Source organism: Callorhinus ursinus, unplaced genomic scaffold (genome assembly GCF_003265705.2).
Source record: "Callorhinus ursinus isolate GAN/ISIS: 27379988/994484 unplaced genomic scaffold, GSC_fseal_2.0 scaffold3, whole genome shotgun sequence".
Lineage (NCBI taxonomy): Eukaryota > Metazoa > Chordata > Mammalia > Carnivora > Otariidae > Callorhinus > Callorhinus ursinus.
In genome coordinates, this window is record NW_027397065.1 from 12,729,435 (window position 1) to 12,745,495 (window position 16,061).

Below are 16,061 nucleotides of genomic sequence, written 5' to 3' on the forward strand. Positions count from 1 at the left end.
GGGTGGAGATTGGGAGGCCACTATTTTTGCCCTGGTCCTCCAAGGCTGTGCCGAGAGCTTGCAGGGAACAAAAGCTCCTGAGATCAAACCCGAGCAGTTTGCTTAGCCCGGACCGACAAGGGTGGGGCAATTCAGCCTCCGGCAAAGACATTTGGAAACCACAGCAACAGGCCCCTCCCCCAGAAGATCAGCACGAACAGCCAGCAAGCCAAGACCAAGTTTACCGATCAAGGAGAACGGGAGAACTCCAGCGCTAGGGGAATACTGCACATAGAATTCATGGCTTTTTTTTACCATGATTCATTAGTTCATCAAAGTTAATTTTTGTTAACTGTTTTTTTTTCTTTTTCCCTTTTCAACCAACATCTTATCATATCAATTCCTTTTATAAAATCTTTTATAATTTTCATCTTTACACTCATCTTCTATCCCTTCATTGTATCAACCCTTATTTTGTACATATATGTCTTTCTTCCTTTAAAATTTTAGGAGGCACTTTTTTCTAACAGACCAAAATACGCCCAAAATCTAGTGTGTGGCACTGATCTATGCACTAGCCTGATCATATTTGATCACATTCTGCTTTTTTTGTATTGTTCTGTTTTTGTATTTATCTTTTTTTTTCTCTTTCTTTTTTCTTTCTTTCCCTTTCTTTTCCCCTGGTTTCAGGTCTTTTCTGATTTGTATAGAGTATATTTGCTGGGGACATTGTAAACCTGTTAGCATTTTGTTCTCTCATTCATCTATTCTCCTCTGGACAAAATGACAAGACGAAAAAAATCACCTCAGCAAAAAGAACAAGAGGTAGTACCATCAGCCAGGGACCTACTCAATACGGACATTAGTACGATGTCGGACCTAGAGTTCAGAATCATGACTTTCAAGATACTAGCTGGGCTTGAAAAAAGCGTGGAAGTTATTAGAGAAACCCTTTCTGGAGAAATAAAAGAACTAAAATCTAACCAAGTCGAAATCAAAAAGGCTATTGATGAGGTGCAATCAAAAATGGGGGCACTAACTGCTAGGATAAATGAGGCAGAAGAGAGAATCAGTGATATAGAAGACCAAATGAGGGAAAATAAAGAGGCTGAGAAAAAGAGGGAGAAAAAACTACAGGATCACGAGGGCAGAATTCGAGAGATAAGTGATACGATAAGACGAAACAACATTAGAATAATTGGGATCCCAGAAGAACAAGAAAGAGAGAGAGGGGCAGAAGGTATACTGGAGCAAATAATAGCAGAGAACTTCCCTAATGTGAGGAAGGAAACAGGCATCAAAATCCAGGAGGCACAGAGAACCCCTCTCAAAATCAATAATAATAGGTCAACACCCCGACATCTAATAGTAAAACTTACAAGTCTCAGAGACAAAGAGAAAATCCTGAAAGCAGCTTGGGAGAAGAGATATGTAACCTACAATGGTAAAAATATTAGATTGGCAACAAACCTATCCACAGAGACCTGGCAGGCCAGAAAGGACTGGCAAGATATCTTCAGAGCACTAAACGAGAAAAATATGCAGCCAAGAATACTATATCCAGCTAGGCTGTCATTGAAAATAGAAGGAGAGATAAAAAGCTTCCAGGACAAACAAAAACTAAAGGAATTTGCAAACACGAAACCAGCCCTCCAAGAAATATTGAAAGGGGTCCTCTAAACAAAGAGAGAGCCTAAAAGCAGCAAAGATCAGAAAGGAACACAGACAACATATAGTAACAGTCACCTTACAGGCAATACAATGGCACTAAATTCATACCTTTCAATAGTTACCCTGAATGTAAATGGGCTAAATGCCCCAATCAAAAGACACAGGCTATCAGATTGGATTAAAAACAAGACCCATCAATATGCTGTCTGCAAGAGACTCATTTTAGACCCAAAGACACCCCCAGATTGAAAGTGAGGGGGTGGAAAACCATTTACCATGCTAATGGACACCAAAAGAAAGCTGGGGTGGCAATCCTTATATCAGACAAACTAGATTTTAAAACAAAGACTGTAATAAGAGATGAGGAAGGACACTATATCCTACTTAAAGGGTCTATCCAACAAGAAGATCTAACAATTATAAATATCTATGCCCCGAACATGGGAGCAGCCAATTATATAAGCAATTAATAACAAAAGCAAAGAAACACATTGACAACAATACAATAATAGTGGGGGATTTTAACACCCCCCTGACTGAAATGGACAGATCATCTAAGCAAAAGATCAACAAGGAAATAAAGACTTTAAATGACACACTGGACCAAATGGACTTCACAGACATATTCAGAACATTCCATCCCAAAGCAACGGAATACACATTCTTCTCTAGTGCCCATGGAACATCCTCCAGAATTGATCACATCCTAGGTCACAAATCAGGTCTCAACCGGTACCAAAAGATTGGGATCATTCCCTGCATATTTTCAGACCACAATGCTTTGAAACTAGAACTCAATCACAAGAGGAAAGTCGGAAAGAACTCAAATACATGGAGGCTAAAGAGCATCCTACTAAAGAATGAATGGGTCAACCAGGAAATTAAAGAAGAATTAACAAAATTCATGGAAACCAATGAAAATGAAAACACAACTGTCCAAAATCTTTGGGATACAGCAAAGGCAGTCCTGAGAGGAAAGTATATAGCAATACAAGTCTTTCTCAAGAAACAAGAAAGGTCTCAAATACACAACCTAACCCTACACCTAAAGGAGCTGGAGAAAGAACAGCAAATAAAGCCTAAACCCAGCAGGAGAAGAGAAATAATAAAGATCAGAGCAGAAATCAATGAAATAGAAACCGAAAGAACAGTAGAACAGATCAACGAAACTAGGAGCTGGTTCTTTGAAAGAATTAACAAGATTGATAAACCCCTGGCCAGACTGATCCAAAAGAAAAGAGAAATGACCCAAATCAACAAAATCATGAATGAAAGAGGAGAGATCACAACCAACACCAAAGAAATACAAACAATTATAAGAACATATTATGAGCAACTCTATGCCAGCAAATTAGATAACCTGGAAGAAATGGGTGCATTCCTAGAGATGTATCAACTACCAAAACTGAACCAGGAAGAAATAGAAAACCTGAACAGACCTATAACCACTAAGGAAATTGAAGCAGTCATCAAAAATCTCCCAACAAACAAAAGCCCAGGGCCAGATGGCTTCCCAGGGGAATTCTATCAGACATTTAAAGAAGAATTAATACCTATTCTTCTGAAACTGTTCAAAAAAATAGAAATGGAAGGAAAACTTCCAAAGTCATTTTATGAGGCCACCATTACCTTGATCCCAAAACCAGACAAAGAGCCCATCAAAAAGGAGAATTACAGACCAATATCCTTGATGAACATGGATGCAAAAATTCTCACCAAAATACTAGCCAATAGGATCCAACAGTACATTAAAAGGATTATTCACCACGACCAAGTGGGATTTATCGCTGGGCTGCAAGGCTGGTTCAACATCCGCAAATCAATCAACGTGATACAATACATTAACAAAAGAAAGAACAAGAATCATATGATCCTCTCAATAGATGCAGAAAAAGCATTTGACAAAGTACAACATCCTTTCTTGATCAAAACTCTTCAGAGTATAGGGATAGAGGGTACATACCTCAATATCATAAAAGCCATCTATGAAAAACCTACAGCGAATATCATTCTCAATGGGGAAAAGCTGAGAGCTTTTCTCCTAAGGTCAGGAACACGGCAGGGATGTCCTCTGTCACCACTGCTATTCAACATAGTATTAGAAGTCCTAGCCACAGCAATCAGACAACAAAAAGAAATCAAAGGCATCCAAATTGGCAAAGAGGAAGTCAAACTCTCACTCTTTGCAGATGATATGATACTTTATGTGGAAAACCCAAAAAACTCCATCCCAAAACTGCTAGAACTCATACAGGAATTCAGTCAAGTAGCAGGCTATAAAATCAATGCACAGAAATCAGTGGCATTCCTATACACCAACAACAAGACAGGAGAGAGACAAATCAAGGAGTCGATCCCATTCACAATTGCACCCAAAACCATAAGATACCTAGGAATAAATTTAACCAAAGAGGCAAAGGATCTGTACTCAGAAAACTATAAAATACTCAGGAAAGAAATTGAAGAAGACACAAAGAAATGGAAAAATGTTCCATGCTCATGGATTGGGAGAACCAACATTGTGAAGATGTCAATGCTGCCTAGAGCAATCTACACATTCAATGCAATCCCCATCAAAATACCATCCACTTTTTTCAAAGAAATGGAACAAATAATCCTAAAATTTGTATGGAACCAGAAGAGACCCCGAATAGCCAGAGGAATATTGAAAAAGAAAAGCAAAGCTGGTGGCATCACAATTCCGGACTTCCAGCTCTATTACAAAGCTGTCATCATCAAGACAGTATGGTACTGGCACAAAAACAGACACATAGATCAATGGAACAGAATCAAGAGCCCAGAAATGGACCCTCAACTCTATGGTCAACTTATCTTTGACAAAGCAGGAAAGAATGTCCAATGGAAAAAAGACAGTCTCTTCAACAAATGGTGTTGGGAAAATTGGACAGCCACATGCAGAAGAATGAAACTGGACCATTTCCTTACACCACACACAAAAACAGACTCCAAATGGTTAAAAGACCTAAACGTGAGACAGGAGTCCATCAAAATCCTAAAGAAGAACACAGGTAGCAACCTCTTCGACCTCAGCCGCAGCAACTTCTTCCTAGAAACATCACCAAAGGCACGGAAAGCCAGGGCAAAAATGAACTATTGGGATTTCATCAAGATAAAAAGCTTTTGCACAGCAAAAGGAACAGTCCACAAAACCAACAGACAACCGACAGAATGGGAGAAAATATTTGCAAATGACATATCAGATAAAGGGCTAGTATCCAAAAGCTATAAAGAACTTATCAAACTCAACACCCAAAGAACAAATAATCCAATCAAGAAATGGACAGAAAACATGAACAGACATTTTTCCAAAGAAGACATCCAAATGGCCAATAGGCACATGAAAAAGTGCTCAACATCACTCGGCATTAGGGAAATCCAAATCAAAACCTCAATGAGATACCACCTCACACCAGTCAGAATGGCTAAAATTAACAAGTCAGGGAACGACAGATGTTGGTGGGGATGTGGAGAAAGGGGAACCCTCCTACACTGTTGGTGGGAATGCAAGCTGGTGCAACCCCTCTGGAAAACAGTATGGAGGTTCCTCAAACATTGAAATTAGAGCTACCATTCGATCCAGCAATTGCACTACTGGGTATTTACCCCAAAGATACAAATGTAGGGACCCGAAGGGGTACGTGCACCCCAATGTTTATAGCAGTAATGTCCACAATAGCCAAACTGTGGAAAGAGCCAAGATGTCCATCGAAAGATGAATGGATAAAGAAGAAGTGGTATATATACACAATGGAATATTATGCAGCCATCAAAAGGAATGAGATCTTGCCATTTGCAACGACGTGGATGGAACTGGAGGGTGTTATGCTTAGTGAAATAAGTCAATCAGAGAAAGACATGTATCATATGACCTCACTGATATGAGGAATTCTTAATCTCAGGAACAAACTGAGGGTTGCTGGAGTGGTCGGGGGTGGGAGGGATGGGGTGGCTGGGTGATAGACATTGGGGAGGGTAGGTGCTACGGTGAGCGCTGTGAATTGTGCAAGACTGTTGAATCACAGATCTGTACCTCTGAAACAAATAACGCAACATATTTTAAGAAAAAAGAAAAAGAAGAAGATAGCAGGAGAGGAAGAATGAAGGGGAGTAAGTCAGAGGGGGAGACGAACCATGAGAGATGATGGACTCTGAAAAACAAACTGAGGGTTCTAGAGGGGAGGAGGGTAGGGGGATGGGTTAGCCTGGTGATGGGTATTAAACAGGGCACATTCTGCATGGAGCACTGGGTGTTATGAACAAACAATGAATCATGGAACACTACACCAAAACAAATGATGTAATATATGGTGATTAACATAACAATAAAAAGTTAAAAAAAATATGTGAGTAAAGTAAATGAAATCATGTAATGTAGTGGAGATCAAAAGAATATACATGGAAAAACTTTCAAAATATTTATTTTTAAAAATGAAGGGGTACGTGCACCCCGATGTTTATAGTGGCAATGTCCACAATAGCCAAACTATGGAACGAGCCAAGATGTCCATCAACAGATGAATGGATAAAGGAGATGTGGTATATATATACAATGGAATATTATGCAGCCATCAAAAACCTGAAATCTTTCCATTTGCAATGACGTGTATGGAACTAGAGGGTATTATGCTAAGCGAAATAAGTCAATTAGAGAAAGACATGTATCATATGATCTTATTGATATGAGGAATTCTTAATCTCAGGAAACAAACTGAGGGTTGCTAGAGTGGTGAGGGGTAGGAGGGATGGGGTGGCTGGGTGATAGACATTGTGGAGAGGGTATGTGCTATGGTGAGCGCTGTGAATTGTGTAAATCTGATGAATCACAGACTTGTACCTCTGAAACAAATAATACATTATATGTTAAATAAGAAAAAAAAGAAGATAGTAGGATGGGAAAAATGAAGGGGGGGGAATCAGAGGGGGAGAGGAACCATGTGGCCTCTGAGAAACAAACTGAGGGCTCTAGAGGGGAGGGGATGGGGGGTTGGGTTAACTTGGTGATGGGTATTAAGGAGGGCACGTATGAATGGAGCACTGGGTGTTACACGCAAACAATGAATCATGGAACACTACATCAAAAAAATAATAAATTAATTTAAAAAATGACAAAGTGTTAGAAATCTAAAAAACTAAAAAACTATATTGAAAGACACACACAAAGACCCATCAGTGTAAGAATTTGAAACATTAAGATTTTTTCTCTGCCAAAAGAAGATCTGAAAACTCTCTAGGGAGACAAAAAGCATATATAAGGGATTCGTTAGCAGAATGTCATTGAACGTCTCAATAGTACTGGAAAATAAAACTTAAAAATGGAACAAAAACCTTAAAAAAAATCCCTAAAACTGGAAAAAAATGAAAAAATAGATGTATATCAAATTTTTGTACAACACGTAGAAATGATTTATTTCCAGTGACTTTAGAACACAGTCCAGAACATTGCAAGGACAAGAACTAAAAGGACATTTTAAATTTCATTCAGTCATTTTCTTGTAGTATTGTTATTGGTTTTGTTATTTGAAATTATTTTCCTTATAGTGCAGGATAAACACATTTTTGAGTTAATAACATTAAGAATCAAGAATTTCAGTATAGGGGTGCTGGGTGGCTCAGATGGTTAAGCGTCTGCATTTGGCTCGGGTCACGATCTCCAGGTCCTGGGATGGAGCCCCACAGTCTGGGCTTCCAGCTCAGGGGGAGTCTGCTTCTCCTTCTGCCTCTCCCTCTGCTTGTGCTCTCTCTGTCTCTCTCTGTCTCAAATGAATAAATAAAATCTTTAAAAAAAAAGAATTTCAGTATAAGAAAAAATAATAGACCTCATCAGAAAATTAAAGAACAAAGTAAAACATTGTAATGGTAAACAGAATTGAAAATGATTTTTAAAAATGCATTTTTTTCTAGGTGTACGGACTGGAATGGCTGGAAACACTGCCAATCCAGTAGAAAAGAACACTCCTAGTACCTAGAATCTAGGCTTTAATATCATTCTTCACTACAATGAACTAGGACTTCTTGAAGAAACAGCTGATATCAGGTCTGGGGCAGGAGAAGTACAAGGCGAACCAGGGAGATATTAAGCTAAAGGAAGGAAGTTTTTGAAGATTAATGTGATCCTATTCAAAGAAAACAGAATCCAGCTTAAAGGGACTCCTACTGGTCTCATGGAACGATCAGCCATTATCATACTAACCTAGTGGTCAATACAGCATCATTATTTATGGGATGAACAGATATTATGTGTCTCCTAATATATGCAAATTTAAGTATATATCTTCTATGACATACTATAGTCAAAAATGTTCCAACTTTAACTTTAAATCTATCTTCTAGTTTCTCAGAAATACAGGCAATCCACAACCTAAATTAGTGCTTCTTGAACTGCAGTGAAAATCTAACACTTTTATAAATTAAAAGTAAGTTACCTTAAAAAATAAAATTTATATTCAAGAAAGGATTTTTTATTTTTAAATATTCATAGAGTCAAATAGAACTATCCTTCTTTATAAAACATATGGTTTTCCTGTTAATGAAGTTTTTCCAGGCCCTATGTTAGACATAGTCTCCCAAATTTTCTTGTTTTCTTTCTTTAAAAATTAATTAAAAAATTTTTTAATCCATCTATGCTTCATTTTTAATAGTTTGTTGTTTCCTTCCATTTGAATATCCAATTATTTAAGTCCTACTGAATAAATAAACTATTGTTCTCATTGATATGAAATATCACTACTACCACACACACATATATTGGGAACTATTTCTGGACTTTCTATTCTGGTCCACTGATATGTCTATTTATAGGTCATTATAACACTTACTTGATGAAAGTGACTTTATAGTATGTTTTATTTTCTGTTAAGGAAAGTCTCTGCTACCTTCTTTTTCATTCTATTATTTCTAGTGGTGTTCCTCATCCCCGTCCCAGCTTGGTTTTTCCACTAATCTCTTAGATTTTCCATGTATTCACTGTCATCAAGGGGGAAAAAATAATTTTATCTTTCTTTTTCCGTGTCCATACCAATTATTTTATTATCTTATTTAACTGCATTCACTAGGACTTCCAAAAATAATGCTGAGTAACAATGACTATGGAAGGGACACCTATCTTGTTCCTGATTTCAATTAAAACATCTTTAATATTTTACTGCTTACCAAAAAACCAACAGCAAGTGTCATTCTAAACAATCTTTATCATATTTCTATGCCAATTCCAGTTTGGGAATGGTTGTTGAATTTTATCAACTTCCATTTCATAATCTATGGGTATGATCACTTTCCCCCCTGCAATGTGTTGATATAAGAAATTCTGTATTGGGGCGCCTGGGTGGCTCAGTCGTTAACTGTCTGCCTTCAGCTCAGGCTCATGATCCCAGAATCCTGGGATCCAGCCACGCATGGGGCTCCCTGCTCAGCGGGAAGCCTGTTCTCCCTCTCCCACTCCCCCTGCTTGTGTTCCCTCTCTCGCTGTGTCTTTCTCTGTCAAAAAATAAATAAAAAATCTTAAAAAAAAATTCTTTATTAGCTGTCCTGATATTGGAATCATCTTTGCATTCCTGGAAAAGAATGTGTGCTTGTTCACAGCATATTATTTCTTTGATATTTTGCTAGAGTCATTTGCTAATATTTCATTTACAATTTTTGCAACTATATTCCTAAGTGAGATTTGTCCATCGCTTTCTTTTGTGTACTTAACAGGTTAGTACTAAAATCTGTGACTATGAATTATATGAAATATAAAATTATGTGACCAGGAATTGAAAAGGCTTGCATCTTTCAGAGGTGTCTGGAACAATAACATCAATATTATTTGTTATTCCTTTTTCAAAACAGAGGTATAATTTACAAACAGTAAAATCCCCCCCTTTTTTTTAATGATAGCTAGAACTCAGTTGTGAAACTATTTGGTCTTGATTATTTTTTAAAAATTCAGTTTACCAACTGTTATATTTCATATATGTTAATTTGTATATTAAAATTGTCTTTTTCTTGGGCAGTTTTAATAATTTCTTTCATTAGGAAATCCTATTATACAAGATTTTCAAATATGATGTCACAGAGCTGCATGTAATTACTTTAATCTTCTGTGTCTATATTATTTCTAATCTTACATATTTTTCTTTCTCTTTTGTCTTTAATTCATATTCTGAAAGAAGTACAAAATTTCCATATTTTTAGTCTTCTTCAATAATGAAAGTACTCTGAATAGATCTTTTACTTTATCCCGTACATTTTTTTTAAAGATTTTATTTATTTATTTGACAGAGAGAGACACAGCGAGAGAAGGAACACAAGCAGGGGGAGTGGGAGAAAGAGAAGCAGACTTTCTGCTAAGCAGGGAGCCCGATGTGGGGCTCGATCCCAGGATCCTGGGATCATGACCTGAGCCGAAGGCAGACACTTAATGACTTAGCCACCCAGGCGCCCCTATCCCATACATTTTTGAAAGAAGAGATTTCAACGATTCTTTTGATTTCCTCCTTGCTCCAAGAACAATTTTAATTATGTTTTATAATTTTCAAGTAATTAAGTTTTTTTTTTTAAGTAGGTTCCATGCCCAGTGTGGAGTGCAAAGCAGGTCTTGAACTCATGACCCTGAGATCAAGACCTGAGCTGAGTTCAAGAGTTGGACACTTAACCGACTGAGCCACTCAGGTACCCCCCAGTAATTAAGATGTGATACTCTAGTATTATTTCTTTCTACTTGATTGGCTTTTAGATCAAAGAATATGGTCTATAAAGTCTTTACTTTCCTGATTTTAAGGTTTCTTTTGTGACCAACTATGTGACAAATTTTTATAAATGTCCTAAATCATAAAAAGGAAACATATAGTCTTTAATCAAAAAATGTAAAAATGCATTTACATTACCAAAAAACCTGAGTTTATTGATATTATTCAATTCTTTTTTTTTAAAGATTTTATTTATTTATTTGACAGAGAGAGACACAGTGAGAGAGGGAACACAAGCAGGGGGAGTGGGAGAGGGAGAAGCAGGTTTCCCACGGAGCAGGGAGCCTGAAGTGGGACTCGATCCCAGGACCCTGGGATCATGACCTGAGCCGAAGTCAGATGCTGAATGACTGAGCCACCCAGGTGCTATTATTCAATTCTTATACAGCCTATTAATTTTTGCCTATTAACCATATTACTAAAAAACAAGTGTTAAAATCCTCTATAAATTCTATTCTTGTCAAGTTTTCCTTGCATTTCTCATTTCTTTCATATTGTATCAAGTACTAGCAAGGATGTGGAGCTCAGAAATTCTCATATAGTGGTAATAAGAACATAAACTGGCATGCCTTCTTTGAAGAACAGTATTATTAAGTACAACTGAAGACAGGCATAGCTGTGACCACCAATTCCAATTCTGGCAATATCCCTACTAACACCAGAAACATGCACTAGAATGTTCACTGCTGCACTAATTGTAGATTAAAGAAAGTGTAAGCAACTCCAACATCTATTAACTACAGAATTAATAAATAAATTATATATCCATAATAGTTACTATACAGCAGTAAAAATGAATAAATTATCGCTACATGCAACATCATGAGTAAATCTTAGGAATGTAATAATTTTGAATGAGGAAAAGATACAGAAAAAAACACAGTATGATTTCATTTATGTAAAGTTTGGAAATAATCAAAATTCAGTAATATATTAGGAGCACACATAAGTGTGGTAAAACTATAAAGAAAAAGAAAGGGAACAATAAACATAAAATTCAGAATAGGGTGGGACACGAAGACATAGGATTGGACCAAGGGCACATGACAGTTGCAAAGGTAATGGTAATGTACTTTTTCTAAAACTTAATCATGTGTACAAATATCAATGTACTATAATTATTTATATCTTACAATTTATAAATATGATTTCTCAATATTTAATAAAAACAATAAAATGAAATAACCTGATGAGCAAATTGCTGTAACAACTTTTGTGAAAAAATTATCATCAAGAGCTATTCCAGTAATAACAGGAAGGGAAGTTCTGTCACTCATTCACTATTTACTGAGCACATACTATGTGCTACCACTGTTTAGCACTGGGAGAACAAAACAGACAAAAACCCTTACTCTGTTGGAGCTTGCATACAGTGGAACAGAATCATACTACATATTGCTATTTTCTATGAACCAAGAAAAGCCATCGCTTTCACCAGTAACTTGCTTAGATTTAGGGTGAATGTTTCACAACTACATTCTTTATAACAATTGAAAGAATTATATATAACATGTTCTGAATTATATATAACATACATATTATGAATTCTATATATATATAGAATTATATATGATATAACATATTCTGAAAAGCAGATCTTATTTCAGCCTTTGAAAATTTTGTTATAAATCTATGTTTTAAACTAAAATCAATCTTTTCTTACATATCGCTCATCAAATTTGTAGTCATCACTGTCCAGTAAGGGTTTCTGAGGAGCTGCATATCTTCTGATAGATTCTTCCACCTTGGAAACAGGCAGTCTTAATTGAAGCATGTCAAGAAAAGCAAAGAAATACATATTAAATACATTTAAGTATTCACAATCCATGTTTTTTATGGCCTTTGGTTGGAAGTCTTAGATTTATCTACTTCTGCAGTAACCTTTTCAGGAACCAATACAGATTGTGTATTTTGGTCCCTTCCCTTAGGGTCATAGAATGTACACATACTTATGTAAGATCTCTCTGGTCAAACCAATAATGTTCAAGCATAATGAAAAGATAACTAGTTATTCCATGTAACTCTATATAATTATAAAAAAGAAAATTATGTTCCTTCAACAATGCCAAAAATGAATACAGTAAATGATGCAACCCACTCTTTATTTTGACCCAACACTTTATTAGCAAGTTGATCACACCTCTTTGAAGTGGAGCCCAGACAAGCCTTAATTCACCAAGTGTGAATTTATCTAAGCTCACCATGAGACTACATTTATTTTCAGCCAGTACCAAGCAATCCCCTTAAGTATTTCTAAGCTATTTTATACACAAATAATTCTTACGTGTTAAAAGACTAATAAATTGCTTATAGTCCTAAATTATGAAGATTATATATAACATTTATATAAATAATAATGCCCTTTATTTAAAATAAAGTCTTTCTGACCAAAGATTTAAATCATACCTGCCTAATTTATGGCTTTTACTCATTTTTTACATGAATAACTTTCAATAAAACTAAAAACTAAATATGTCTAATATATGTTATGTAGGCAGAGGATGGGAAAGTAGAGAATTCTTTGTTTTTCTTTTAAAGAGGTTTATTAAAGCTAGATTTTATTTTTGATTCTATGCAAAGAAACAGAATGGTTACATAGACCATATATAAGTATTATTATCTCTATCTACAAATGATAAGCCAGGCTCTGAAAAATTTAGAGTATCTCCAAGTCAGCAAATGGCAGAACAAAAACTCTTATCTAGATTCTCTTTTCCAAATTTTGAATTCTTTCACCACACATATTCCCTTTTTTAGTCAGAGTGCGTGGCTTTCAATATCAGGGCAAAAATACCATCAAGAGGAGAAATATTCTGAGATAGTCTAAGAAGTTTAGAAAAGATACAGATGATCAGAAATTCTATTATGGATAGCTTTCACTTTTGCAATCAAAATCTGAGTGTTCATTGCATGCCAGGCACATGAGATACAAAAATGAACAATAAAAGTCCTTGTTCTAAATAAAGGAGCACACAGTATAACACAGACATATGCAGGGACAATTACAATAAAATATAAATGCAATAAGACAGACATACATAGGATGTTGTTCCTTGCAAGCAACAGGAAGGGCACCAGCTTTGAGTGGCCAAAGAGTCATAAAAGATTTCCTCTAATCAACAAACATCAGGCACTGTGTTAGAAAATGGAGATGATAAATAAAACAGACCGGATCACAGCTCTCCTTGACCTTGCATTAAGAAGATACTATAAAAAAACAAGCAGATAAATGAGGTCATCCCATGTACTAATAAGTGCTATACTAGGAATGGAAATAGTATACAGAGAAGATTGTGTTACTATAAATGTCAAGGAAGAACTCCCATGAGAAAATGAGAAGGACCTGAGATATCAGGTGTGTATATCACTTCGACGTTACTGCTTAGTGTTTGGGGGCAAAATCAGTACGTTTTTAAAAACTAAGTACCTTTATATTCTACATAAATTTTACTTTCAAGGTAATGGTGTAATCTCGCCCAAACTCAAAATCTCTTGATTCAAGTTTCATCCTTACTGAGTTTAAAACATAAAGATGAAAGATCCATTTCCTAAACAGAGCTGCTCTCAGCAGAGGCTAGCCTGGGGCAGCTGCCAGGAGATGCTGATGGCCCTGGGGGCTGTCCTCACCTCCAGCGGCTCTCCCAGAAGTGTGCTGTCTGGAGAGCGCTGGCGTCCATTTCATGCAGGCGCAGGTGCAGATGCCACGTGCAGGCTGCCTCCTTGCCCTCCGCACTGGGCCACTACCAGTGCATCTCCCCCAAGGCCCTCCTGGCCTTCTGGGCTTCAGCCTCCGCCTCCACCTCCACCAGCTGCCTCCCCCCCGGAAATGAAAGACCAGCAGCCCAAGGTCCAACTACTCCCACTTCCAAACACGTTTAACCGTAAGCCTCTGCGCTAGTCCTCTCAGGCCCCGCGGCACGTGCCATAATGTGTGATGTCGATACGTCATGCGCGTGGCCGAGCGTGGCCAGCTGGAGCCTGGGACAGACGCGGGGCTCCAGGCACAGGGAGGTTCCTGAATTGTATGGGTGGTACTGTGTGTGGTAGTCAGAACCTCTCTAAGGCCCCGGATGTAGCGCAGGCCCAGAGGGGCAGTCTTGGCATCTCCAACTCACTCCCCAACTTTGGACGAGCTTAGGGCCATGGTACCTGAAATCCAAATGTCGGTTCAGAGAACTGCACTCCTGGGGATCCTCTGGCCCTAGCGGTTTGGAGTTTTGCCTGTGGAGAAGAGCAAATGATGCAGAATGGGGTTGATTTATTTGTGATGAAAACGAAGGCCCAAGAGACAAGGTCCTGCCATACATGATTTTGAAGAAAAGGGATGATGGTTTTAGGAAGCCGAAGAATAGTACCAGGGAGCAGAAAAATTTAATCCTAAATGGTAACAGCTTTTAATTTTTCCAAGCCCCTATCCCTTGTTCAGAGGTTTCTTCACCCTCAAACGCTCTCTTCCAAAGTATCAAGTTTCTGCCCCCCAGTAGGGGCACCGGGGTGGCTCAGTGGGTGAAACCTCAGCCTGCCGCTCAGGTCATGATCTCAGGATTGTGCTCAGCAGGGAGTCGGCTTCTCCCTCTCCCTCTGCCCCTAGCCCCCACACCCACTCATGAGCATGCTCTCGCTCTCTCTTTTTAAAATAAATAAATAAAATCTTTAAAAAAAAATCACACCAGTAATAATTTTGGAAAATATCATCGAAAGTAATGTAGCATAATGTGATGTCAGTAAGGTACCCCAGGATTAAAAGTTGGAAGATTCTGGGATATTAGTGCCGGGCTTGGTCTGGCTGCCTGTAGGAACTACAATGCCTTGGCTCAAATTTATTAATCAGTAAAGTAAAGGAGTTGAAACAGAGATCTCCAAAATTTTGTTTGACCTTAGCAATTGTCTGACTTTATCACAGATGGTCATTGTATATATTTGTAACTGTAATTTCTCCAGGATCAAACCAGATATTAGGAGCACTTACTACAGGGGGAAAAAAAATCAAGGATGTACCTATGGCATAGTGGCAAGAAAAAAAAATAGAAAAATTCTTAGTCAAAGCAAAATCTCTAAAATTTAGTTTATTAAGCCATTCGTTTCAAAAATATAACAGGTAAATATAATTCAAAATTGGCACTTCTTGGTTTTCATAAAGAATACAGGCTGTCCATAAAATTGTTCAGTGTTGAAAGTAGTAAACAGTAAGATGTGTATTTAGATCTCCTGTTCCTTAGATCTTGCAACCTTTTTTTTTTACCAACCAAAATTTTCTTTTCCCTTTATTGTCTCAGCTTTCTTTCTTCCTACTTAGATCTGCATTCTGGCCCTCTGGGGGATTTCCTTTAAAGTCTCCTTTAAAATCTAAGCCTTTTTCAGTCTTCATTCTTTTTGACCTTTATAGTATCTGATGCTATTAATAGCCCATATTCCTTAACATAGCCTTCTTTTTCTTTCATAAGATAATTTTGTATTTTATTTCTGGCTATTCTCCGTGTCTTGTCTTCCTTCTTTCTTTCCTTTCTCCATACCCTGAAGTCTTGTACTTTATTCATTCTATTGTTAAATTCTGTGTCATGGCAATCACATCTGAATATTGGCTTAAATTATTAATTCTTGCTGGAAACTTCATATATCTCTAACTTTAATACTATTCTTTGCCCAGGGTTTCCCAAATATTTG

General features: G+C 37.2%; 1 protein-coding gene across 2 annotated transcripts in view; it reads right to left on the minus strand.

Annotated features, from left to right (window-relative positions):
* Positions 1–14,276, minus strand: part of SPATA9 (spermatogenesis associated 9) — a 43,610-nt gene extending 29,334 nt beyond the window's left edge. Inside the window, exons 1-3 of one of the 2 annotated variants that reach the window (XM_073888298.1) lie at positions 14,025–14,276; positions 13,436–13,530; positions 12,061–12,157 (exon numbers count right to left, since the gene is read on the minus strand). In XM_073888298.1, coding sequence (XP_073744399.1) covers positions 12,061–12,157; positions 13,436–13,497 — 159 coding nt within the window. In that variant the 5' untranslated portion in view covers positions 13,498–13,530; positions 14,025–14,276. The remainder of the gene's footprint in view (positions 1–12,060; positions 12,158–13,435; positions 13,531–14,024) is intronic. The other variant, XM_025866802.2, reaches the window with a different exon arrangement.
* Between the last annotated feature and the right edge of the window lie 1,785 nt (positions 14,277–16,061).